The sequence below is a fragment of the Euwallacea similis genome, chromosome 5, assembly GCF_039881205.1.
Source record: "Euwallacea similis isolate ESF13 chromosome 5, ESF131.1, whole genome shotgun sequence".
NCBI classification, from domain to species: Eukaryota; Metazoa; Arthropoda; class Insecta; order Coleoptera; family Curculionidae; genus Euwallacea; species Euwallacea similis.
Genome location: NC_089613.1, coordinates 3171096 through 3195294, shown reverse-complemented (window position 1 = coordinate 3195294; position 24199 = coordinate 3171096). Strand labels below are relative to the sequence as shown.

General features: G+C 34.0%; 2 protein-coding genes across 2 annotated transcripts; one reads left to right on the top strand and one right to left on the bottom strand.

Annotated features, from left to right (window-relative positions):
- The first annotated feature begins 1199 nt into the window (after nucleotides 1–1199).
- Nucleotides 1200–9922, top strand: emb (exportin-1 emb). Its single transcript, XM_066390753.1, has 8 exons — nucleotides 1200–1302; nucleotides 1638–3661; nucleotides 3915–4091; nucleotides 6929–7219; nucleotides 7277–7438; nucleotides 7499–7738; nucleotides 8213–8419; nucleotides 8757–9922. The coding sequence occupies exons 2-8, from the start codon at nucleotides 1700–1702 to the stop codon at nucleotides 8901–8903; spliced, it is 3186 nt and encodes a 1061-aa protein (XP_066246850.1). The 5' UTR covers nucleotides 1200–1302; nucleotides 1638–1699; the 3' UTR covers nucleotides 8904–9922.
- A 1411-nt stretch (nucleotides 9923–11333) lies between these two features.
- Nucleotides 11334–20492, bottom strand: LOC136408844 (uncharacterized). The gene is made up of 5 exons (XM_066390030.1): nucleotides 19723–20492; nucleotides 15430–15582; nucleotides 13014–13197; nucleotides 11840–12150; nucleotides 11334–11463 (listed from the first exon to the last, which is right to left on the bottom strand). The coding sequence occupies exons 1-5, from the start codon at nucleotides 20260–20262 to the stop codon at nucleotides 11455–11457; spliced, it is 1197 nt and encodes a 398-aa protein (XP_066246127.1). The 5' UTR covers nucleotides 20263–20492; the 3' UTR covers nucleotides 11334–11454.
- Between the last annotated feature and the right edge of the window lie 3707 nt (nucleotides 20493–24199).

The window sequence follows — 24199 nt, the reverse complement described above, 5'->3', positions numbered from 1 at the left end:
TTCTTTTACCATGTTGTACGCGCTTTTTTTTTATCATGTTATACGAATCCGTTTTATACGAATTCATGTTAGAGGAGTCGTATACTATGTAATTTTGTGTAGCCAATAGAACTCAGCGGATCAAATGAAGTGAGTTCTCGCATTTTGACCTCACCTACGTAAAAATTAAAGTTAAAAAAATAACCCCATGACATTACAATATGCGGCAAACGATACGGATGTCAAAATCAACATGAAGGGTCGGCGAGTTCAGTAGGTGACTTGTTAAAATACGAGTTCTTGATACTTAAGGCAACGTCCTGAATCTGGTCTAGAAAAGGTGAACGACGACTGTAGCAATACGTAATAGATGTATACTATATATTATTTTCTACTATCGTTTAATTTATAATATTTAGCACAAAAAACAATATTTCTTGAAAATGTGGTGAATGCAATTTTACGCAATGGTGAATACAATGTGTTCCAGTAGAACGCAATTAGAAATTTATCAAAAATTGCCAGTGTCAAATACATTTGCTATTTATTTTATAAATATTAGACCATTTACGTGAAAAAATGTGAATATTGCAATATTTAAAATTATCTTTAGATTAAAATCAGTGTTGACTGTACACGCAATAGGACTAAAATATTTAATATTCATGGCTGTGGCAACCGTAAGAAAACTATAATAGGGATGATGACGACACTGTGGCCGATTAGGTCGCCAGGTAAGTAATAAGCGTAGTAAAAAACTAAGTGAAAAAGATGAGGAAACGTATTTCATAATTGATTAATACATCCAGTGACGATATCTTTTAAACCTAATATTGAAAAAATATGTTACCCTGAAGATGAGTGGAAATAAATAAGTTTCTGATAAATTCTGCTTGATATTTTCTTATGCTTATCTCTAGCCATTTCCGAGGTTTTAAACTACAACTTAAAATTTTTAAAAATGATTAACATAGTATTTGTGTATCGCGAGTTTTAAGTCAGAGACTTTAAATTTACTGTGAGTGGCCGTGTGGGGCTCCTTTTTTTCAGGTAGGATACGATGTTTAATCAAGAGTCGAAAACAAAAGAACATATTTTTGAAAATAAGTTCTCGTTGACTCTTCTCTTAAGGCGAAAACGTCTAATTCCGGTTATGACAAGCCGGCCCAGCTCAGCGCCACCTAACGGCGTTTGAGTAACCGCATTTGGCAGTGTGATAAATGTCCAATGTCGTTTTTGGTTTTGCGCTTTTTATAGGGAGACTCTTCGTAGTTTACGTGAGTGGTGTTCTGGTGTTTTATCTAGAAAAACTAAGATTTAATAGTAAGTTTCACCTTTATAGGATAACTATCTTTCCCATAAAATTTACTTGAAGCAATTTCTCCCCGCCAAAACCACATGGAAAGCATCTCTGGGCGCTAAAAAACTTCGCCTCCTAAACTCTCCTTTGCAGAGTCTTCTGTGTAAACTCCTCAATAATTGAGCACTTTTGCAAGTCAATTTTAAGTTTTTTGCCTCGTGTTACGTATTTTCTAACCACCGCTGCAATTTAGTCTTTTGAAACAGTCTCTGAGGTTAGTTTGGAGGTTTGTTTTTGAAACCTAAATTTCACAATTCTATCATCACAGTTCTTGCCTTATAAATTCTGTTTTTTGCAGTTTTAGAACTCAGGGAATGATTGAGTGTTATTGAGTGAGTCGGAGGTGATACAGTTAAGGAAATGGCAACTATTCCATTAGGACAGCAAGCCGCAGCGGCTTTGCTGGATTTCAACCAGAAATTGGACATTAACCTCCTGGAGAGTGTGGTCATCAGCATGTATGCTGGCAATGGGGAAACGCAGAGGATGGCTCAGGAGGTGTTAACGACCCTTAAGGAACACCCAGATGCCTGGACGAGGGTTGATACAATATTGGAATTTTCGAGTAATCAACAAACAAAATACTTTGCCCTACAAATACTGGAACAAGTCATTAAAACTCGCTGGAAAGTTTTGCCCAGGAATCAGTGTGAGGGTATTAAAAAGTACATTGTTTCATTGATTATTAAAACCAGCTCCGATTCTGAGTCATTGGAATCAAACAAAACTTACTTAAACAAATTGAACATGATTTTGGTGCAGGTGTTGAAGCGGGAATGGCCTAAGAATTGGGAAAGTTTCATTCCTGATATTGTGGGTGCAAGTAAAACCAACGAAAGCCTTTGCCAAAACAATATGGTTATCTTAAAGCTTCTTAGCGAAGAGCTTTTTGATTTCTCTTCAGGTCAAATCACACAAACGAAAGCAAAACATCTGAAGGATACAATGTGTCACGAATTCTCGGCCATCTTTCATTTATGCCAGTTTGTGTTAGAAAACTCCCAAAATCCCCCATTAGTAAATGCCACTTTAGAGACTTTGTTAAGATTCCTCAATTGGATCCCTTTGGGCTATATATTTGAAACGAAACTCATAAGCACATTAACATTTAAATTCCTCCCAGTTCCAATGTTTAGGAATGTTACCTTAAAGTGTTTGACAGAAATTGCAGGGGTCACAGTGAGCAATTATGATGATATGTTTCTGAATTTGTTCAACCAAACCATGGCTCAGTTAGAAATTATGTTGCCAGTGACAACAGATATTAAGTCTGCTTATGCCTGTGGGCAAGATCAAGAACAAAATTTCATTCAAAATTTGGCCTTATTTTTGTGCACATTCTTGAAAGAGCATGGAAACATTGCTGAAACTCAGGAAGCACTACTTGGGAATGCTCTGTCCTACCTTGTTCTTATCTCAGAAGTTGATGAGGTTGAGATATTCAAAATTTGCTTAGAGTTCTGGAATAACTTAGCTTCTGAACTGTACCGTGACGCTGAACTTCAGCATATGGTAGCTGGAGGACCTATATTCTTCACTAACAGTCGAAGAACTACTTATCAAGAAGTACTAACTAAGGTTCGTTATATTATGATCTCAAGAATGGCCAAGCCAGAGGAAGTGTTAGTGGTGGAAAATGACAATGGAGAGGTGGTTAGGGAGTTTATGAAAGACACAGATTCAATCAATCTGTATAAAAACATGCGTGAGACACTTGTTTATCTCACCCACTTGGACTATGCCAATACAGAAAGAATTATGACCACCAAGCTACAAAATCAAGTTGACGGAACTGAGTGGTCATGGAAAAATCTCAATACCCTTTGTTGGGCTATAGGAAGCATATCAGGTGCAATGCATGAAGAAGATGAAAAGCGATTTTTAGTGACTGTAATAAAAGATTTACTCTTGCTTTGTGAGCACAAAAGAGGCAAAGATAACAAAGCTATAATCGCCTCAAATATCATGTATGTGGTTGGCCAGTATCCAAGATTTTTAAGAGCTCATTGGAAATTCTTGAAGACAGTTGTGAATAAGCTTTTTGAATTCATGCATGAGACGCATGATGGTGTCCAGGATATGGCCTGCGATACTTTTATAAAGATTGCCATGAAGTGTAGAAGGCACTTTGTAACCACACAGATAGGGGAATCTTGTCCTTTTATTGAGGACATTTTAGGATCTATTTCGACGATAATATGTGACTTGCAGCAGCAACAAGTGCACACATTTTATGAGGCTGTGGGATACATGATTTCAGCCCAAGCTGATCAGTCAACACAGGAGGCATTGATTGAGAAATATATGATGTTGCCTAATCAGGTAGGTTATATTGATAGTTAAACTCAGAGAAAATTTGAAACGGGTTTTTTATTTTATTTGTTTAAAATACTCGAATATAGTAGTGTTAGTCATTGAGGAGGTGATTTACAAACCAATTTTTTAAAAGCATTTCATTTTAAAAAACGGGCGTATTTAGAATGTGCATAAATGAAATGGCAGAAGGTTGTTGTAGATGGTTAACTAGTAAGTTTTCTTTCTAGGGAGACTGGATGTTTTTAATATAAATTTTTAGGTGTGGGATGATATTATAAGCCAAGCAAGTAAGAATGTGAACATTTTGAAGGAGATAGAGATTGTGAAGCAACTTGCTAGTATATTGAAGACAAATGTCAGAGCCTGTAAAGCTCTGAACCATGCCTATGTATTGCAGCTAGGGAGAATTTATTTAGACATGCTTAATGTCTACAAGGTAAATAAGTATTTTTTTGTCAAAATTATTTTGCGAATTAAATTGAAAATGTTCATTTGGGCTTAACCTTTGGATTATATATGTTAAGTAAACAGCTAGATAAACAGATAGAGAGAGAACTACTTAATATTATACCCTAAAGTTTTTCCTTGATTTAGACAGAATTACAGGTTTAGAACCTATTAGTATTACAGTAAAATCTCCCTTGACGGACACCTCCGATAAGCGGACCTCTCTAATAACCGGACAGTTTTCTGGGGACCAACTCTTTCCCATAAGATATTCTAATAAATATTTCTCTATTAAGCGGACTGTCTATTAAACGGACACGGACATTGAATCTAACTCCATTTTTACATTTTTTCTCTCATAAACGGACATTTATTTAGCCCGCGACCAGGAAATAATTTTCGAATGAACGTTGCCGTTCCTTTTAATATATTTAACGAATGGCAACGTTTTGCCTGGCCGCACGTCTTTCGTAGGGGAATTACCGGACTCCCGAAAGGCATATTATGTATGTATAACCATGCCACTATTTTTGTCTACTACATTTGTATTTAACGCAACGTTCGGAGTAGTCGTAGTAGTAGTAGTATTTCTCCTTGTGTGTTTTTAGTGTTTATATGTTAATAATGGCTCCAACAAAACGTCTGTTAACTTTAAAAGAAAAGCTGCAAGTAGTGGAAGTTTACGATAGAGAAAAACTTAGTGTACGTAACTTAGCGGCCCGATTTAATATAGGAAAAACCCAGGCAAGTGAAATAATTAAGAAGAGAGAACAACTATTAAACAGTTGTGTTACATCATTTAACTCGGAGCAGAAGAGATCATTCTTCAAAACTAAGGGATTTAACATCGACAAACTAACTTATGAATGGTTTGTTAAAGCCCGGAATAAAAATTTTCCTATATCAGGGCCTATAATTCGATCAAAGGCGAAAGAACTTGCAGAAAAAATGGGGTACCAGGATTTTCGCGCTTCTTCTGGATGGCTTGAAAAATTTCGGATTCGACACAACATTACGTTTCGTTCAATTTCAGGAGAGGCTGCTACTGTCAATACGGAGCACGTCGCCATTTTCAAGAACAATATTTCGGTGTTACTGAAACACTACGAGCCAAGAAATATCTATAATGCTGACGAGACTGGCCTTTTCTTTCGTGCCTTACCCGAAAAAACATTCGCTTTAAAAGGTGAAAAATGTGCGGGTGGAAAAATGGCCAAAGAACGCCTCACTATTTTACACTGTACAAATATGGCAGGTGAGAAGGAAAAGCTTTTAGTTATCGGAAAATCAGCAAGGCCTCGTTGTTTCAAGAAGTTGGACCTACGTACTTTACCTGTCACGTGGTATTCAAATAACAAATCTTGGATGACAAGTAATATCATGACAGAATGGCTACAAGTGTTTGATCACAAAATGGCCAGGGAAAAACGGAAGATTTTATTATTTATGGACAATGCCGCTTCTCACCCAAGAGACCTCAATCTGCAGAATATCAAAATAATTTTCTTACCACCAAATACGACAGCTTTGTGTCAACCATTGGATCAGGGAATAATAAAGAATTTTAAAATATGTTACCGCTCAATTATATTAAGACACATTTTAATAAAAATGGACAGTGTTAACAACGCTAATGAGTTAGCCAAATGTATAAATGTACTGGAGGCGGTGTTTTTCATTCATTCAGCTTGGAAACAAGTATCTTCTACGACCATAAAGAATTGCTTTACTAAAGCTGGGTTTAGATATGAAGTTACACCAATATCAGGTGAGGGTTGGGACCCAGATGACGAAGTCCCGTTATCAAAACTTGCGGAGGTGTGCAAAATGATGAGACATGCTGGACATGAACAAACTGATACAGATGCTTTTATTAATGTTGATAACGCTGTTCAAGTTGAAGATCAAGAAATGGAAGTTTCAATTTCTAATGAAAACACGGAAGAGATAGACTCTGAAGATGAATCGGATACGATGATATACAACAATAATATGAGCGATAGTAAAATACATTCTTACAGTGACGCGTTTAATAATGTAAATAAATTAAAAGAGTTTTCTTTGAAGAACAGTGATTTGAGAGGATTCGAAATGTTAAGTAAGTTAGAGATACATTTTGAAGAGGATTTTATGAAGAAAAAGACCCGTCAAACTTCAATTACTGAGTATTTTACTTCTAAACTTTAGTTACCTAAATATGTATGTATATATGTAGTACATACATGTACATACATATACGTACTTGTTAATTTCTCATTTTAAAATATTTCTTTTTTTGTGGCTGATTAGTTAAGATTATTCTTATTTTACTCTCTTAATTGAATAAAATATTTATTTAATAAATAAGTTTTAAAAAACCCATCTATATTTTCACATTTTCTAATAAGCGGACACCTCCTATAAGCGGACAAATAGAAGACGACCACCGGTGTCCGCTTATGGGAGATTTCACTGTATATTGTTCTTGACACTCATCTAAACATTGTCAAATCTAACCAAGACAATTGCAGGACATGTATTTTCCCTGAAGCTTAAAGTATGAGGGCCAATTATTATGTATTCTAATATTTTCAATAATTAAGTTTTTATTTTGTATTAGCACTAGAATATTGCCAACCTTGGTTTTGACGAGAATGTAGTTCTTGTATGTGTGAGTACTAGTTTTTATAAAACAGAACGTTGGTCGTAGAAAAAATTAGATGGGTACCTCTGGAGGAAAGTGCCTTTTACTCTGCTTCACATCGCGCCTGAAATTATTTGCCGGTGTAAAAGTAGTACTTCCGTCCTTTGTTGTGCAAATCCAAGCCAAATTTTCCTTTATTCAAGGTTATGTCCGAGAACATAACAGCCGCCATCACGCTAAATGGGGAAGCAGTCACTAAGCAACCTCTGATTAAAGCCATGAGAGTGGTAAAGAAAGAAACCCTTAAACTGATTTCTGATTGGGTGTCAAGATCCAACGATAACAAAATGGTTCTAGAAAATTTTATTCCTCCGTTTTTGGACGCTGTCCTTTTGGATTATCAGCGAACCACCGTGCCTTGTGCTAGGGAGCCAGAAGTGCTTAGCGCTATCGCGACTATTGTAAATAAACTGGAAGGACATATTACTTTGGAGGTAATTAGGTTGCTACTGAAGTTATTTCTAGTTTTTTTTTGTAAATATAACTTGCAGGTACCGAAAATTTTTGATGCTGTCTTTGAATGTACATTAGAAATGATTAACAAAGACTTTGAAGAGTATCCCGAGCACAGGACTAATTTCTTTCTACTCCTTCAAGCAGTTAACAACCATTGTTTTGCCGCATTTTTAAACATCCCCCCTACACAATTCAAGGTTTGAATTTAAGGTTTCGAATATAAAAATTGTTGGTTTATAAATTTCCGTGGTTTACAGCTGGTTCTTGACAGCATAATTTGGGCATTTAAACACACGATGAGGAATGTGGCCGATACCGGGCTGCAAATTTTACTTAAATTGTTGCAGAACGTGGAACAGCACGAGACGGCGGCTCCCAGTTTCTATCAAACTTATCTTACCGATATTTTGCAGCACGTATTTGCAGTCGTCACGGATACGTCACATACTGCGAGTCTGTCTATGCACGCCACAATATTGGCATATATTTTCTCTCTGGTGAGTTTAACGTAGAATACAGAACGTTCCAGATAAAGTAAGCTACATAGGGACTATATAAACAATGCATAGGTAGTTCAAATTAGAAAAAAGATGTTTTAAAATAAAAAAAATACAGGGGTTTTCAAAATATATAAAGATGAAACTTAAAACTGTGAATTTCGAAAAACATAAGCCCCTTAAGATTTTTTTAGCTATCTAGACGTTGAACAACCGTCTCCATAATCTTGCGTGAGACTCACTTTACTTGAAACACCCTGGATATGGTAGAATATGTAAAATTAGGTATGTTGGTGAAACCTACCCATTCTTTTATCACAATTCACTAAATTAGTGTTTGTAAGAAAACTTTAAGCTTGGATGTAAAATAAGATTATTAGTAATTGAGTGAAGGAGGAAAATTGAATTTATTATTCGGCGTTAAATCTTTACTTTTATGTAAAACTTATTATTTTATTTTTTTCCAAATTATAGATCGAATCAGGACGGGTAAACTGTCAGCTAGGCCCTACACCTGATAACGTACTGTATATTCAAGAATTCATAGCAACCCTTTTGCGATCAGCTTTCTCCCACCTGACTGATAATCAAATCAAAATTACGGTTCAGGGCATGTTCAATCTGAATCAAGATATACCCGCCTTCAAGGAGCATCTCCGGGACTTTTTGGTACAAATCAGGGTAAGTTATTGAATTCCGGAGATCTTATTTCGATATACAAGGAGTTGCAAAAGTAAATCGACATACTTTAACCACGGTTACATGAAAAAAATAATACTGCTTTGACCATTAATATTTTTTATCAACCCACTCAATCAATTATATGAATTCATACACATGACAAGAATAGCTGAAAGATTGCATAAATTCAGGCAAGATAGAAAGATAATCAAAACAACTGAACTATTCTGCAAACAGCATAATCCCCTTTAGCCTCGTACTATTTTTTCATTATACATAGTGGTTAAAGTGTCATGGTTTACGTCCAAGGCACCCTGTATAAATTTATGTATAATAGGAATACACCGGGGAAGATGACACAGATCTGTTCCTCGAGGAGCGCGAGAAGGCTCTTCAGGCCGCGCAGGCGGAAAAGCGTCGCGTACAGCTCTCAGTACCGGGTATCCTCAACCCGCACGAAGTACCCGAAGAGATGCAGGATTAACCCTCAACCCTTATTAACGTTAGAAACTTGTAAAGTGTTGACCTAAGTGATCAAAACTCGATCTGTGCTCCGGTTTTTGACACTATATGTGATAGGTGGCGTTTTGAATGAGGACGGGTGCTGAATAAATGGCGCGCTTTTTGAATAAATCCTGTGTTTATTATACTATTATTTGTTAATTCGAATTTTGCTTGTTTTCTAGGAAGTAGGAGCAGTGTTTTTTTTAAATCAAGGAAGTGTCTACGAGGTTCATTGAACATGTGAGGAAATTGTTGACGGCATTCCCACAAAAAATTGAAAACGTTTAAGCAGCAAGGAAATAGGATGTTGGGTAACCTGGTGACATGTGTTTATACTTATTGGCTTCATTAGGCATTTGGTTCATTTGGACACAGGTTCCTTAATGTGTGTAATACACTCATGTCTAAGAAAATCAATAAGTCGAAATATGTGTTACGAGTCGTCCAATATTCTTTTTGTTTTCTACTTGAATGTTTATCAATTTTTGCGAAAATGCTTTAACACTTTTCTTACATGTTTTTTTAATATAAGACCAAATTTATGGGAATCTTTCACTTCTTTGCGTGTAGCGTAAATGTTGCTAAAGAATATAACATCTTACGGTCTATGTGAACAAATCTGCCAGGTCAGAGTCGCTTTCTTTCGAGTTGTGATTTCGAGTCAAAACACATTATGATTTAATAACTATTTGGTTTTTGGTCTGAAATGATCAGTCAAAAGAAGGCGGCTCTTAGTTGTATAAAGAATAATCTTGGACCTGTTAAAGTACCTATAGAAAGACGTTAAATATTCTATTAAGTATATAGTTTTCTAACTAAAACAGGTTCTTTATTACTATTAATTTATTACTTTTAGCCATTGAACTATTGCGGATATTGAGGAAATCTATATGAGTTTTGGCCTGTTTTGTATAAGTTTCTAAAGTCTTGTTTGGTTGAGGTACCTAGTTGTATTTTTGTACCAGTCAGATAATAAAACAGCAGCTTCTATAAGATTAATTTTTTCTTTTATTTGAACCCGTGTTTTAGGAAAAGGGATTCGTTTCAATGTTTGGTATGTTTATGTCAAAGTTGAGTCTAAGGTTGAACCTATTTGCAATACGCATGCAGTATACAAAATTTTTTAAAAAGCTGTCTGGATCAGGAATTTTCCTGTCGCGTGTGGTTTTGGTTACGGTTGATAGAAAGTTTACGAGAATCTGTCGACGGTCCAAATTGATTTCGAAATGATGACGGGTTTGATGACAATAAATTTGATCGGTCCCGTTTTGATGTTTGACTTTTATTTAGGTTACTTTTTAGTTCCTTGGGGTCAAGTATACAGCAGCCTTGTGAAACGAGTCCAGGGTAAGTCAAAACAAATACATTAACATACGTCTTAACATCAAGAAGTAGAACCATAGGATTGAACCAAATGCTTGAGCTGATCCTGAAAAATTAAAATATTACGTCTTCGACGTCATAATTTTCAGTGGCAATCAATTGGATTTGTTTCAGTTTTGGTTAGTTTATATCTTTTATAAAAGGAAGACGTTCTCGGTTTGGTCTAAGTAAGGGTATAACCAATTACCTGCTGATAAGCTATTTCCTAAAATATATTGCTCATTTACAGTTGTTTTTCAGTCTTATGGAAATTTGCAAGGACATTTCAGTTTTTCTAATTCCAAAAAGTAATGGTATTACTTCGTATTGTACTTATGTCTGCATAAAAGCTAAATTCCAACTTTGAACTATAATAATTTTTAAAGAGGTTTGGTGTTAGAATAAGAGCTAATGTTACTTCTTTATGAATTTTTCTATGGAAAGTGATTCATTAATATTTTTTCTAGATTTAATTATGTAGTCACGAGTCGCCTCTTATATTTTTAAGGTAGAGATTCACAAGGTTGATTTTGCTGGTTAGTAATTCAAATAGTCCTCTTTTCAGTTAAATACAAATTTACGACTTTTTTCTCTCCTCAAAATCGCATTTTTTTACTTAAATGAACATCTAAATTATATCCAAATAAAGCAATAGTACAGACTTATATACTACTTATATTGCCGAAAAGCCGGAAGCAAGAGGCAAATAATTGACAAATTGCATCGAAAATAAACACAGATTAGCATTAACGGTGACATCCTGACCGACAAATTAAGCTTTGTAGAGTAATTTAACTAATAAAGAAGGAAGTTGCCCCCTGCTAATTCGCTAATTCATTTTTGCGTTGTCGATGCTGCCTGGTAGGCTTTGTGGTTACAGATTTAGATTTATCGTGTGTACAAGGTGATTTAATAATATTTAAGAAATGTCCAAATATTTAAGTATATTATAAATTGCAAAGGGTGACTATTCAAATGAGCTGGAATATGACCATCTTGATGTGATTTGTTCCAGGCATCGAAGTCCAATTAAAACATTTTTTTAGTATAATTTATTTATAATTTATATCATACAGAAGTAATCTAAAGCGTAATATCATTTGTTCTGGAAAAGGAACATCTTTAATGCTATATGTACAACTTGGTTCATACAGCAGGATTGATAACTGTCATGTAACCTGAAACAAGAAAATGAAATTATTAAGTTGAAATTTTCCGAATTATGTCTCAGACTTCGGGTTAGGGTAAATTAGTTGAGGGTTACTTTTGATGCGCAATTTGACTCGATCTTAAGTGATTTATATTTCTATATTTTGAGCCTGATATATTTTTAAGTAATTTAATCATTTTTCAATAGCACCTTCAACCAACTATGGTTAATAATTATATTAATCTGCCAAGTCCTTTTAAAAAGTTCTTAGCTTCGCATTTTATTAAATTGATTATTTGTTTTGTCCATAAACTGCTTGCTTCAATGAACAAAACCTTTTTAATTAAAAAATTAAGAAAACTAAACCGAGACTAATAACTAAAGAATAAAAAATGTATAAATACCTGCAAATTGTCCTTTTCTTCTACGATTGTGCTAATTGTAGTGATGGACATGGTCACGTGGCTATCTACAGATGCATTGTCCTGTTTCCTCTGTTTATTGGCCATTTGAGCTTTCTTGTTGTTGATTTTCTTAATTTTCTGCGATTGAAAAATTATTCGGAAATAGTAGCAAGGTAAAACCACGCATTTTCCATCAGGCTCCTCGGCATCTATGAAAACACCTTTGGCCACAATAGAGTTGGAGCATCCGAGTAATATGAGTGAGACTGAGGATACCACCAGTGTAATCCAGCAGCTTAGGGCCATGTTGTCTGAAAGTGATCATTTATTTTTTAGGTGATTTTAATGCGAATGAATTACCATGACAATGAATAGACCAACCCCAAATCAGAGTTTAACTTTAACTGTAACTTTAAAGATTTTTCGATATTTTAGTATTTCTAAACTGTTAGTTTCAATGGTAAATCTATTTATAGTATGACTTAGAAACATAAAACATCCATATAAACAAATGCATGCCAGCTGCACGTGATCCGTTCAAGACAAGCGCATTGCACAGGACCGTAGTCAGCCCGCTATTACACTGAAAAAGCTTTTAAAACAAGTTCCGAGGGTAATGGGCACTGGAATTTAACCAGGTCTAGTGTATTTAAAAAATGACTATATCTTGTATATTAAACAGTTTAAAAATTTCGTTTATATTCGATTATGTGCGCGCAATTAACATTCTCCATTTAAAACGAAACAAGTTCAACCCTGTGAAACGCCCTTGCCCTTGTGACACATCGATGTTTCAGACGACACAACTGACCAGAAGCGGCGACCAAGCTAGCGATCACGTGCTTGGTTTGTTTACATGGATATTTTTTATTCGTCAGACATACTATAGATTGTACTTGGTTTCAGATAATCTTGGCTCAGAAGAAGCGAAAATAAAACCAAATTTAACTCAATCTGTAGATTTTTTCTCAAAAATACGATGTAAAAGTCCAATTTCATTTACTCCTTAGCGTTTTAAAAATGTAATTTTCTTTTAACATTAAAACTATGTTGTTACAAAGGTGAATCTCTCGAGTTTATGCCTAATCTCAGCTAACTTTTCATCGAAAAAATGATCAGACTGAGCTCCAGCAGTTCTGCAGTTTTAGTTTTTTTTTATGAGAAACGAATATACCTGGTAAAAAATAAATATCAAGAGAATTCCATATGCCCCTCCAAACGTTGACAGTTCCAATCAATGCCAATATGACGAAAGAGTCTGCAAAAAGCAGTCTTGAGGCTCCTGAAAGCTTGTTGCAGATACTTCTAACCAAAGGTTGCAGAAGGTAGACTGCAGCTATGATTGCATACCCCAAGACCTAAAAAAGATGGTAATGTTTTACAGATTTGCTGAAGAAACGTTGAAAAAATTACCAAGGGCAAATTTGCATTTGAATAATCAAATATCCATGAAATTTACTTAACTTGTGCAATTCTTGTAACAGGAATGTTCCCTTTTCCCCCAATTAAAGCCAAGGTGAAGTATTGACAAAGCTTTGCTAATTATATTCCGATCAACTAAACTGCATTCTTATTTATTCATTAATTTATAACATAGAACTACAGGTAATTACACAAGCTGGTTGCGATAATGACCAATGAATAAATCACACACTATGCCATTATTTCCCGTTGATTTCAATGACAACTAAATTTCCTTAATCTGCCTTCCCGTATGCAAATTTGATTTTAAAGTAGACAGTTTTAGACGAATTTCAGTTTGAGTCTGTCTCGGAAAATTGGCAAATTGTCGCGTGTCCGGCTATTAAATTATCCAATAATTTAATGGAAGGCCAAAACAATTGTTGCAAATATGGCAAATAAAGTTGACGATCCTCAAATTGCGTCATTTTTCGGGGATTTGTGGAGTAAATTATAGTCATTGAGCCCTATGATTGAAGGTTTCATTCATGAGAGCTGATTATAGTCTATACAGGGTGTTCGGAAAGGTCATGCCATAAATTTTAGCGGTTATAAAGAAGGCTAAAAAATGCTAGTACTTTGTATAAAGAAAATTCCTAGCGCCCTTCGTTACCAAGTTATTTGCTCTCAAAGAGTTAAAAAAAAGATTTTTGCTGTAACTTTTAAACAATTATCATGGTAACGTTAAAAGTTGAGCGATTTAATTAACTCATAGCTTTACTTATTTTCATATGTAAACTGATGTTTCATGTCTCGTCCTTACACTGGGGAAAAGTCAAAATTTCTCATTTAAACTCATTAATTTTTTTAGCGAGTTGATGAAATCGGTACTTTTTCATAGCTTGATTTTCCCATAACTTTCTTACAAAAAAGGTATACCTTGCTTTAATTGATATCTTGCACTGTTTTTGGGAAAATTGTATTTTCTTATCATCATGTACCATACATGCTAACAATTTAAAGTTAAATAAAATAGCAGTTTATTATAAAAAATAGCATATATTAGAGTTAAACTTATCAATAATGCTCAGTATGAGCACCCTGGCTTGCAACACATTTTCTAAAGTTTCCTAAACACATCCTTTGTACTCGAAATAACATATGGTGATCGTTTCTAATGGAATCAGCAGCCGTGAGAATATGATTCAATAACTCATCTTACTTTGAGAGCGAATAACTTGGTAACGAAGGCCGCTAGGATTTTTTTTAATGTGAAATACTAGCATTATTTTAATTTTAGTCTTTTCTATAACTCCTAGAATTTATGATATGACCTCTCCGGACACCCTGTATATCCGAGTATCCCTGAGTTTCCGATAAGCTAAGACTTAGTGGGAATAATTTTTTTGGAACATTGTTTTACGTAGTAGTGCCTACGTAATATCATAAGTGCACTATAATAATAGTGCTTATTGCTTTGGATAAATTATCATCATTGATCTTAGATGTGATGTTACGTGCATATGATCGAGTTTGATAAGGTAACAGTTTATTTGAGAAACATCGCTATATAGGGTTTCTGGAAATAATGTTGAACTATTTTGGGAGGTGATTCTAAAGATTAAAGTAATAAAAAAGGTTATAAATAAACCCAAAAAATTGGTTCTTAGAGGGGCTAGAACCCTTTGAAGGAGGAACTTTGAAAATAGTTTTTTCCCAATATTTTCAAAACGGTTTGCGTTACAATTCGGTGAACTTTAATAAGTTGGAATGAGAATTTTTTTTGTGTTAGTAATTGCAGATTTTAGTTAGGGGCGTCCTGTATGTGTGCTGTACGTGACCCCTTTAACTAAAGTCTGCAATTACGTATTAACACAAAAAAGGTTTTCCCATTCAAACTTATTAGACGTATGTATACCGAATTTCATAATTTAGCGCAAACCATTCGCAAATATTACGCAAAAAACATCTTCAGAGTTCTCTCTTTAAGAGGTTCTAGCTCCTTTAAGATGTAATTATTGATGTATATTTATAAGACCTTTTTTATTATTTTAATCTATAGAATCACCTTCCAAAACATTTCGACGTTATTTCCAGACACCTTGTAGATTAAGGGAAAAATTAGTGAATGTGTTTTTTTTTAAAATTAATTGTTTCTCGTTATGAAGTGATAAGTCATACTTACTCACCAAACTCCCGTGGGCTGATGCAAATTTATTATCTGGAAAGAGGAATATGTCCAACATGTGCCATAATCCTCTCCATACGAAGACGACCAACACGCCCACTATGAAAACAGAGAATAGGCAATCGAGCAGAAAGAGTGAGAATTGTTCTGTGACCTGAAAGCAAAATTTAATAGTTTTACATGATTTTACAGAAGTACAGCCGAAGATAGATTTTTCCATGTTGTCCTATCTAAAAACAAGTCTCGCGCGCGTTCTGCTTTGATGTCGAAAAACTTCCTAAATATTTTTGTCATTTGAAAATTTTAAAAAAATGTTATTTGACATGCGTCTTTAATAATCCTTCAATTGTTAATAATGTTTAAAATTTCTTTCTAATTTTTGAATGGATGTTTTTATGAGCTGCCACTAATAAATATTTGCGGCTTTATTAGCTAAGACAATTATTACTGTCCCATTTATGTTTCAAAACGATAATCCGAAGTAATTAATTGTTTTATTGATTGTAGGCAATGTGGTGGCTCGCGTCAAAGGAACTTGGAAGTTTCGATGAATGAATGTACATTATTTGCATTTATCAATATTTACGAATAAAAGTAGTAATAAACTTGATATCTAAATAATGCCAATAAAAAACGGTTAAAAATACGATACCGGAAATGTGTTGTTTCTTTGTTAGCAAAACATAATCAACATAATGGGAACGATTAAGTTGGACGAACATGCAAAGAATGATGAAAATTTAGATTGTTTTAACTACAGTAATAATGTTATTAAACCAGAAGTAAAACTTTGATAAGAATTTTACGTTTTTATAAGTTTTCTTCAGAAGCTCATTAATACTATTCCAGAGTGACTTTCCTTCTATTTTACCCATAAATGTTTTGATCAGCTTTTAAATTAATTTAGTTTTAGGTTTACACCTAAAATAAGAGAGAGCCGGTTTTGTGCAGTTTACATTTTAATATTTATCAAGGATTTATCTACGAAGTTAATCGTTTTAAAGAACTTATGAAAAACATCGCTATATTCTTTCATAAATGGGTTATTAATTGGTGGTTCATTTCTATATTACAAATTTTTTCCACGAGTTTGAGCTCATCGCAATGAAGATTCATAATTAATGGTTTATTAGTCTATCTTGAGACTTGTGAATCTGTGTAGCTTTAGCTTTCCATAAATTTGGTAGATTTATGATGAAAACAGGCAGTAAAATTGTGATAAAGTGGTTTTGATATGGGATTTACTTACATAAATAATTAATTCTTTGCCTCATTCGAGATTTAAGCTGAAGCAAGGAGTGGGATTAGCTTTTGAATGTGTCACAATCCCAATATGCATGATAATATCAAATATGTCTAACTGAATGAATCGAAAGGAAATATCTTTGAACATTTCGTGTCTCTTAATAAAGCACCCTGAAATAGCGCAAAAATCAATGTCTCAAGATTTTGATTTTGAGATTCTGAAATTTTATGTAGGTGGGTTTAATACTGAATAATTTGGATAGTTGGTCGATTTTTTCAAATATCCTCAATAAATTTTAAAAAATTGGGAATTTATACTTTAGTCATCGAGAGAACGATTTAAGAGAAGTTATCTCGAATTATCAAAATTGTCAAAAAGACAAAATCTTTGAGGGATAACGACAAATGTGTTTGTAGTCTTCATCAGAGATTTTTCTCCGGATATTAAGAAAAATATAAGGTTCTTGGTCACGGTCAGGCCAAATATTGTAGCATTAATTTAATATTAATTGATCACATTAGTGCTCACGGTCAAAAAATATTTACCACGATATTTAACGTGACTGTGATCTGACTGAAAATTTGAGTACACCTTTAAAGGAAATTTCAAGGTGTCCAATAAAGGGCCATTTCAGTACCTAAGCTAATTTCAGGGCCTATTTTCTTCTCATGAAAGAAATATTATCAAGTTTTTTACGGTTACATTTGAGTCATTAAAGATTTGAACTTTTTTCTATCTGGATGCCCGAATGCTTAAAAAAATCAATTATTAACGCAAAGTAAATTAATACAATCTATATAATTCGTGCTTTACTAAATGTATGTGTATAGCTATTTTATTTATATTTACCTCAAAATCAAAATTGAATTAAATGTTAATTATGTCTTTACAACAAATATTAGATTCACATTGGCAGCATTGGGAGGTAGATAGTTAATTTTTAACATTGACCTGTGCAATTTGTTTGTCTATTTTACACAAATGTCTATTTCACATTATTGTCCAATTTGTTTTTTCACATGATAAACGTATCAGAATTTTGCTGTGAATGATTCACACGTCTTGAGTATAAGGAAATGCCACATGTATACAGGGTGTTTCTTAACTACATGTAGAAAATTTAAGGGCGTAATCTTGGATGCATTTCAAGTGAAAAATATCTGATAAATAAATATTCACAAATGCTTTGTTTTCAAAATATAGGGTGTTAAAATATACGTTTTGGCATTCAGACTCATTACAATATTCTTAAGGTTTTTGGCTGAATATTATACCACGAATGATGTTCTGATGCAATGCAAATCATATCTTTCTTAACCAGTAGGCGAAATCTATTGAAACATTTTTGGATGTGTATTCGGGGTTTTATTTGAGATTATTTTGAGCGTATTTTTATATATAATTTCTTAAACAGCAAAAATAACAGAGACGACATTTATTCTGAAAATATTCTGTTATTTTCAGATCGGTTCATAGGTCAATGGGTGCCATAAAGGCAATTAGTGGAAAATTTAGTGGCAAAATTTGTGATGACATTTTAAATCCAAATAAAATAAAATTAAATGGAATAAATAGAATTAAACAAATAATTTGTGTTACCTCAGAACGTATGATTATTAATAATTATAATATCAACACAGGGGAACTGTTTTGATCTTGATATTTTGGTCTGAGATGTTTTGGTTTTAAGTCATTCTTTATAAAGTGAGGTGGTAAGAGTGAATTTCGTGGGTCAATCATCAAGGGTTTTACTTTATTTATTATCAAGACATTTACTTTATTACTTTTGAAAATATTAAGGTTCAGCAAAAGCATTAGTTCAGGTGAGTTCGTGTAAAAAACAATAAAATATTTAAAATTTGTTACTCGAAATTTTTCATCCTCTAAAAATTGGAGAAATTGCACAATTGAAGTTCAAATAATTAAAATGGATTTCTCTGGTAGTTGAGGTTTCTACAGCTCACAAGAGGTTCAATCGCAAGGAAGTATCTTCATAGATATTATCTGAAAGGAGGGAATATGTGGCTTGACCAAGCAGTTTCAGCGCAGTTACCAAGCTAAGGGTCAAATTAGTAATGCGTTGTTAACTTTAACATCAATGTCAACAATTACAGAACCGGTAGCAGTCTGGCCATGGAATTTGCTATTACAATATGGAACAAAGATGAAATCGGTCTAGTAGTAATAGATAATTACAATTTTCAAATGAAACACATTTTGTGTTATTGTAGGTTATTATAAAGCTTGCAGGTGTTCTACATAGAAAATAGGAATCATAAAATCTCTTTAATGTTAATTAGGTAATTATTACCTCTTATCAATGCAACCACATCAAGAGAAATTGTAGTTTAATTTCGGGTTAATCCTTTCATTAACATCTCAAAACTGAGCCAACTAGGACCTCCAATAGATCAAAATCAAGAGAATCTATATATGGACTTTATTTTTTTGAGCCTCGGGTTGAACCACATTTCTCTATGGGATTCTGAGATGTTCACGGCGAAACTTGCTTTCCACTTACTTCATGTCTTCCGTGAACTTTTGAGGAATCTGTTTTCAAGTGTTGTTCAAGGTAGTGAATCAGAAAGTCCCTTTTTCATTTGTAAAAATTCTTGCAGTGAGATGTAGGAGTACTAATATCAACAATTTGAAACGCCAAATCTAAAATATTTAATTTAATTCATTTGACAAATCAAACCAAGAAGTTTCCTATACAGGGTTATACTCCTGAAGAAAACCTGACCTCTACGTATAGTTTTTCGTAGTATGAAATTTAATTATGGGTGTTCACTGAGGATTTCCAATATCTTCTATATAGGGTGGTCCCCAAAGGTGTTCCGATATTTAACACCCTGTATCTCGGAAACTACTCATTTTAGTACACACGTTTATATAACATTTTCGTCTTAGAACAATCCAGAGAATCAGCTCTTTAAATATCGGAACTCTTAGGGACCGCCTTGCATTCTCAATTTGCGAACATTCTATTATATCAACCAGCAGACGCACTAGTAAAAAGTTAAATTAGAAAGAAATTTTTGAACTTACTGCTGTAATTCGAAACATCGTCAAAATCTCGAAATATCCCTCCGGTGCGTCGTTCATTATGACACAAGGAGGTGAAGACGTGTTTCTCACCGCCCTCATGGCAATGAGGGCTACTAATCCTATAACAGTGGTGACCATTAAACTCTTGAAATCCGTTTGAGTTTGTATGGTCAGAAGATCCCACGGTCCTCTCCAACCGTTGACACATACGAACCCGAAACACATCGTATATGTTCGACTTACTATGTAAAACAAAATTCGGTTTTTGTCCGGATGGAAGTTTTTGTCCAACACTTTCTGGAAGAGAATGAAGAATAAGTGTCCGCCGAGGCCTATGACTGTGGATATCGCGGCACTATGTAATTTGTGTTCGGGCAGTACGTAAACGTCCATTAAATTCCAGACACTCCTCCAGTAAGTTACGACACAAGGTCCGACAACTAACGCGGAAAAGAGTAAGTCCAAGACCGTAATGAGAGTATAATAGGTGGTACCATTGCCTTGGAAAGTGTCAGGTAACCCGGCGATACTGCCTCGCATTTTGACTCGCGCTTTGCTGGTACTATTCGCAATATGTTTGCATTGTTTCTGCAAGAGGTACAATTCGGGTTTGTAATTTGCTCAAAGCAATTGGTTTGAGTACTGGATACATTTTATTAGTGGAGACAAACGAAGCCGGCACCGTACCGCTCAACCGGTGGGGAACCGGTCACGTGACTTATTTATTAAATTTACAATGGTACCTCGTTTGCTGAACTTGTGCGAGGGATTGAATGAACTAAGTATCTCAATCCTAATTAACCGATTAGTACCTAATTTATATAGAACACTTATGGACTTTACGGGAATTAAGAAGTAAGCTTTTGTGACATCGTTTTCTGTGACATTATTTTTGTTGTTAGGTAGGTATGCTTTCCTAGAATTGTAAATAACGCTTCCTATGCTCGTAAATCCGCTTTGAAAATTTTGTTTTTGTTTTCAATTACCGTGAAAAAAACCAACAAATTTGAAACAAGACTAATATGTGTTAAATTGCAACTTAATATCTCAAAACAAGGCAAAATCTTCAAAAGATCTGAAATTTTAACATCCTGGATCTCAAGAATTTTATGAATTTGCGACATGACTTTATTTTTACTGAAGCAATCGAGTCCAAAAATACAGGGTGTTTTGTGGGTAGCGGAAGATATTTTAAGGGATGATTATATAGGCCATTTTTAACAATAAATTTATATAAACGAAGGCCCAATTTTCAATGATTTTAAAAATAATTAATTTTGATTTTTAATTACATTATTAGATGTTTACTAAAGTTGCAACTCTCCAATTTCATATAGTAAAAATACAGATACATCATATGAAAAAGCATAAAATTTATCATCAGACAGCACTTACGCTGCACTTTTATATTACAGTACAACTGATTTGGAAGTGTTTATAATCACGATTAGCTCTTTCTTATAGTTTGTTGGTCATACTTTTCTTGGACGCATGTGAGTAAGTTTGAAGTTAAGAACTCAGTAATATGCAGAAAAAACATCTCCCGATATACAAGAATTTTCCTCTTTAAGCGGTTACTGTTCGAGATCTTCTTGAAAATGAAAATCTGTTTATTTGATCCCTACTTTAGTCATAATACGTTGAGGGCAGATTTCAAATTTTTTTTAGAATTGGAGCTTAACCCTCCCCTGGAAAATTTTCATTAGTAAGATAGCGAGCTCAGTTTCAATTGACTGGGTGTCGAGTTCATAGTTGCAGCAGCAGGTGACTACGTAGCTGAATGAAAATTATCTAGTACGATGGATTCGATACGGTGGTTCCATCAGTTGGCCTCTGCACAGTCCAAGGTCTGATTGGAGGTCCCCGTCCGTACAGGTTCCACTGGAGAATCCCAGCTGCAAAAAAAATATTTCATGTTTTTTTACTCTAAAAAGCTATATTTTGGTATGTTTTACCTTTATTTCCCAATTCTGTATTCATAAATAATTTCTTATGCATTGGTATCTATAAGATAATAGCTATAATAACGATTAAATAGACAAGGTTTTCGACTCTTTTGCAATAACGAATTAATTAACCATGTAGTTTTCGATACGCCACTCATATAATGTGGTAATACTCGCCAATCCTTTCACTGAAAATGAAGAATTACCTATGAAAGAATTAGCAAAATAATATATGGCTGATAACCAGTTAGTAACTATTACATAATCAGGTAAATGGGTCATTCTCACTCATCATGAAAACTACTTTTGTTTTTCGTTGTTGATTTGTGATTACTAGAAGGGTTTATATTCGGGTGATTGCTAATCTGGGGTTTAGGCGGAGGATTTCATTGGAAATAATTGACACGAAATATTAATTTTCCATAAAATTTGCCAGAATGTGTTGCAGGAGGATTAGCTGTGAAAAGATAAAAATTGTAGATGGGAAAAATTCATAAGGAGAAATGGGCTTGGAAATTAGTGATGTACAAAAAAGTCTTGATTTTGCACGAGATCGACACTAAAGTCAGCCCTATTGACGCAAAATATGTGATTTTTTAATAATATCTCCATTTTTCTCAACATTTCTTCACCGATAAAGATAGCTTTTCCAGAATTTTCTAATCGAGTGCTTTCCACTGTACTGTATACACTTTTGTACGTGCGTTGAACGAACTCTAAAGCCACAGCACATTCCATTAAAGACCTGTTGTTACAATAGTTATTTCGAAAGTACATAATCTATATCTCAGTTTTTTCAACGTTTTGCATATTCAAACGCAGTGTTAGAATTAATTTGAACAAATTATGCGAAAAATTAGATCTGGTCTTAAAATATCGGTAAAAGTTAACGTACGGAATGAAGGGATAATTTTTGGATAGAACAACTGTAAACTCGCTTTCTCATTGGCAAAAGTGTGTCTGGTTAATGATTGCCTCCTTTAATATAATAATAAATTATTGAATAATTTGTTGTTGAAGAACGTTGCTGAACATTCGTCATTGAATTCTTCTTCGTTGAACTTCAGAATGACTATTGATTTAATTGTTATATATTATAATATATTATTATTTAATTATAATAAAAATTAAAATTCTGTAATTTCTTCTGTATAAAGCCTGTCTCAAATAACTGTTAAGAATTTCAGTGGTAATTAGACGACATTCTTCAATGATACGCTGCCTGAGTTCATCCAGAAACTGTAGCTGAGCGGCATACATTTTCGGCTTTAAATATCTCCACAAAAAAATCGAGGGGTGTCAGATCTGGTGATCTACGTGGCCACTTGTTCGATCCGCGGCCATTGATTTGGAAAGTTTTCGTTAAGAGACTGGCGAACTGGAAATGTAAAATGTAGAGATGTTCCATCTTGTTGAAAACATACATTGTCCTCTAAGAAATTGTCGTGATTTTCTATAGTTCCAACAATGATTGGGTAAGTGTAGTTTTTTAAAAGCTCAAGGTACATTTCTCTATTAATATTTCCTGGAAGAAAGTATGTTGCAGTAATCCTATTTCCAAGAATTCCTGCCTACACATTAAATTTTTTGAAGATTTTGAGTGTGTTCCTTTTTAAGTAATGTCGGATTAGTGTCACTCCAATAATAACAGTTATAACGATTAACTAATCCATTTAGATAAAAAGTGTGTTTGTTGGAAAAGCAAATCGAATATAAAAAATTTTGATGGTTTGTCACTTGGTTAGTCGTCTCTTCTGCGAATTGAAAACGACAGTCAAGATCGTCTTCAGTTAGGTCTCGAACCATTTAAAGTTTATACGGATGGCATTTGTAGAATTTTGAAATGCAATAACAACTTATGCTAGAAATTCTCGAAATTTCAGAAAGCTCGCGAATACCCAAATTAGAATTCGGTTCCACATGACCAATAACGGCAATTTCGATAGATCATTTCTAACAGAGCCAGCCTGTACCTACTTTAGATTTTCTAGATTACGTTAGTTTATTATTTAACGGGTGATCTAAAATTGCCAAAAAATTACATGCTAGTAATGAGAATTAAAAACCCTCTCAAATGAGGTGTCATTCGATATATAGTGTCACTTGAGTATCTAAAGTTGAATGCACCCCCGTGAAGAAGGTTGTTTTGGTGAATCTGCATTTAACGCTAAAATGTATCTAACTCGAAAACAAAATCGACATGTGGCGGAAATTTATAACACTTTGATCGTAATTCAAAATAAGCTGGTGCAAAATTTTCAATGATACACCCTGTATATGAAAACGTCCGCATAACATTCTTTCTGAGATTCCCTAGTTTTATCTTAAGCATATGTTTACACAAGTATAAATTAGATATACCTGTTTTTGGTTTTCGACAAGTATAGGAAGTATTAAAACTACTTGCAATAAATCACATAATATTGATCTGCCGATTTCTCAGTTGTTATTGTTTTTGATTGTAACTGATCTCATATTTATTATCTATTATTCATTATTCTTTGACAGATTAACTGTCTTGACAACAGATT

Excerpts from the sequence above, each read along its gene's own strand:
- emb (XM_066390753.1), top strand. The coding sequence starts at position 1,700 with ATGGCAACTATTCCATTAGGACAGCAAGCCGCAGCGGCTTTGCTGGAT. Across the intron at positions 4,092-6,928 it reads ACATGCTTAATGTCTACAAG|GTTATGTCCGAGAACATAAC; the intron begins GTAAATAAGTAT and ends CCTTTATTCAAG. Across the intron at positions 7,439-7,498 it reads TCCCCCCTACACAATTCAAG|CTGGTTCTTGACAGCATAAT; the intron begins GTTTGAATTTAA and ends CGTGGTTTACAG.
- LOC136408844 (XM_066390030.1), bottom strand. The coding sequence starts at position 20,262 with ATGCGAGGCAGTATCGCCGGGTTACCTGACACTTTCCAAGGCAATGGT. Across the intron at positions 13,198-15,429 it reads CATCAGCCCACGGGAGTTTG|GTCTTGGGGTATGCAATCAT; the intron begins GTGAGTAAGTAT and ends CATCTTTTTTAG. Across the intron at positions 12,151-13,013 it reads TGATATTTATTTTTTACCAG|ACAACATGGCCCTAAGCTGC; the intron begins GTATATTCGTTT and ends GATCACTTTCAG.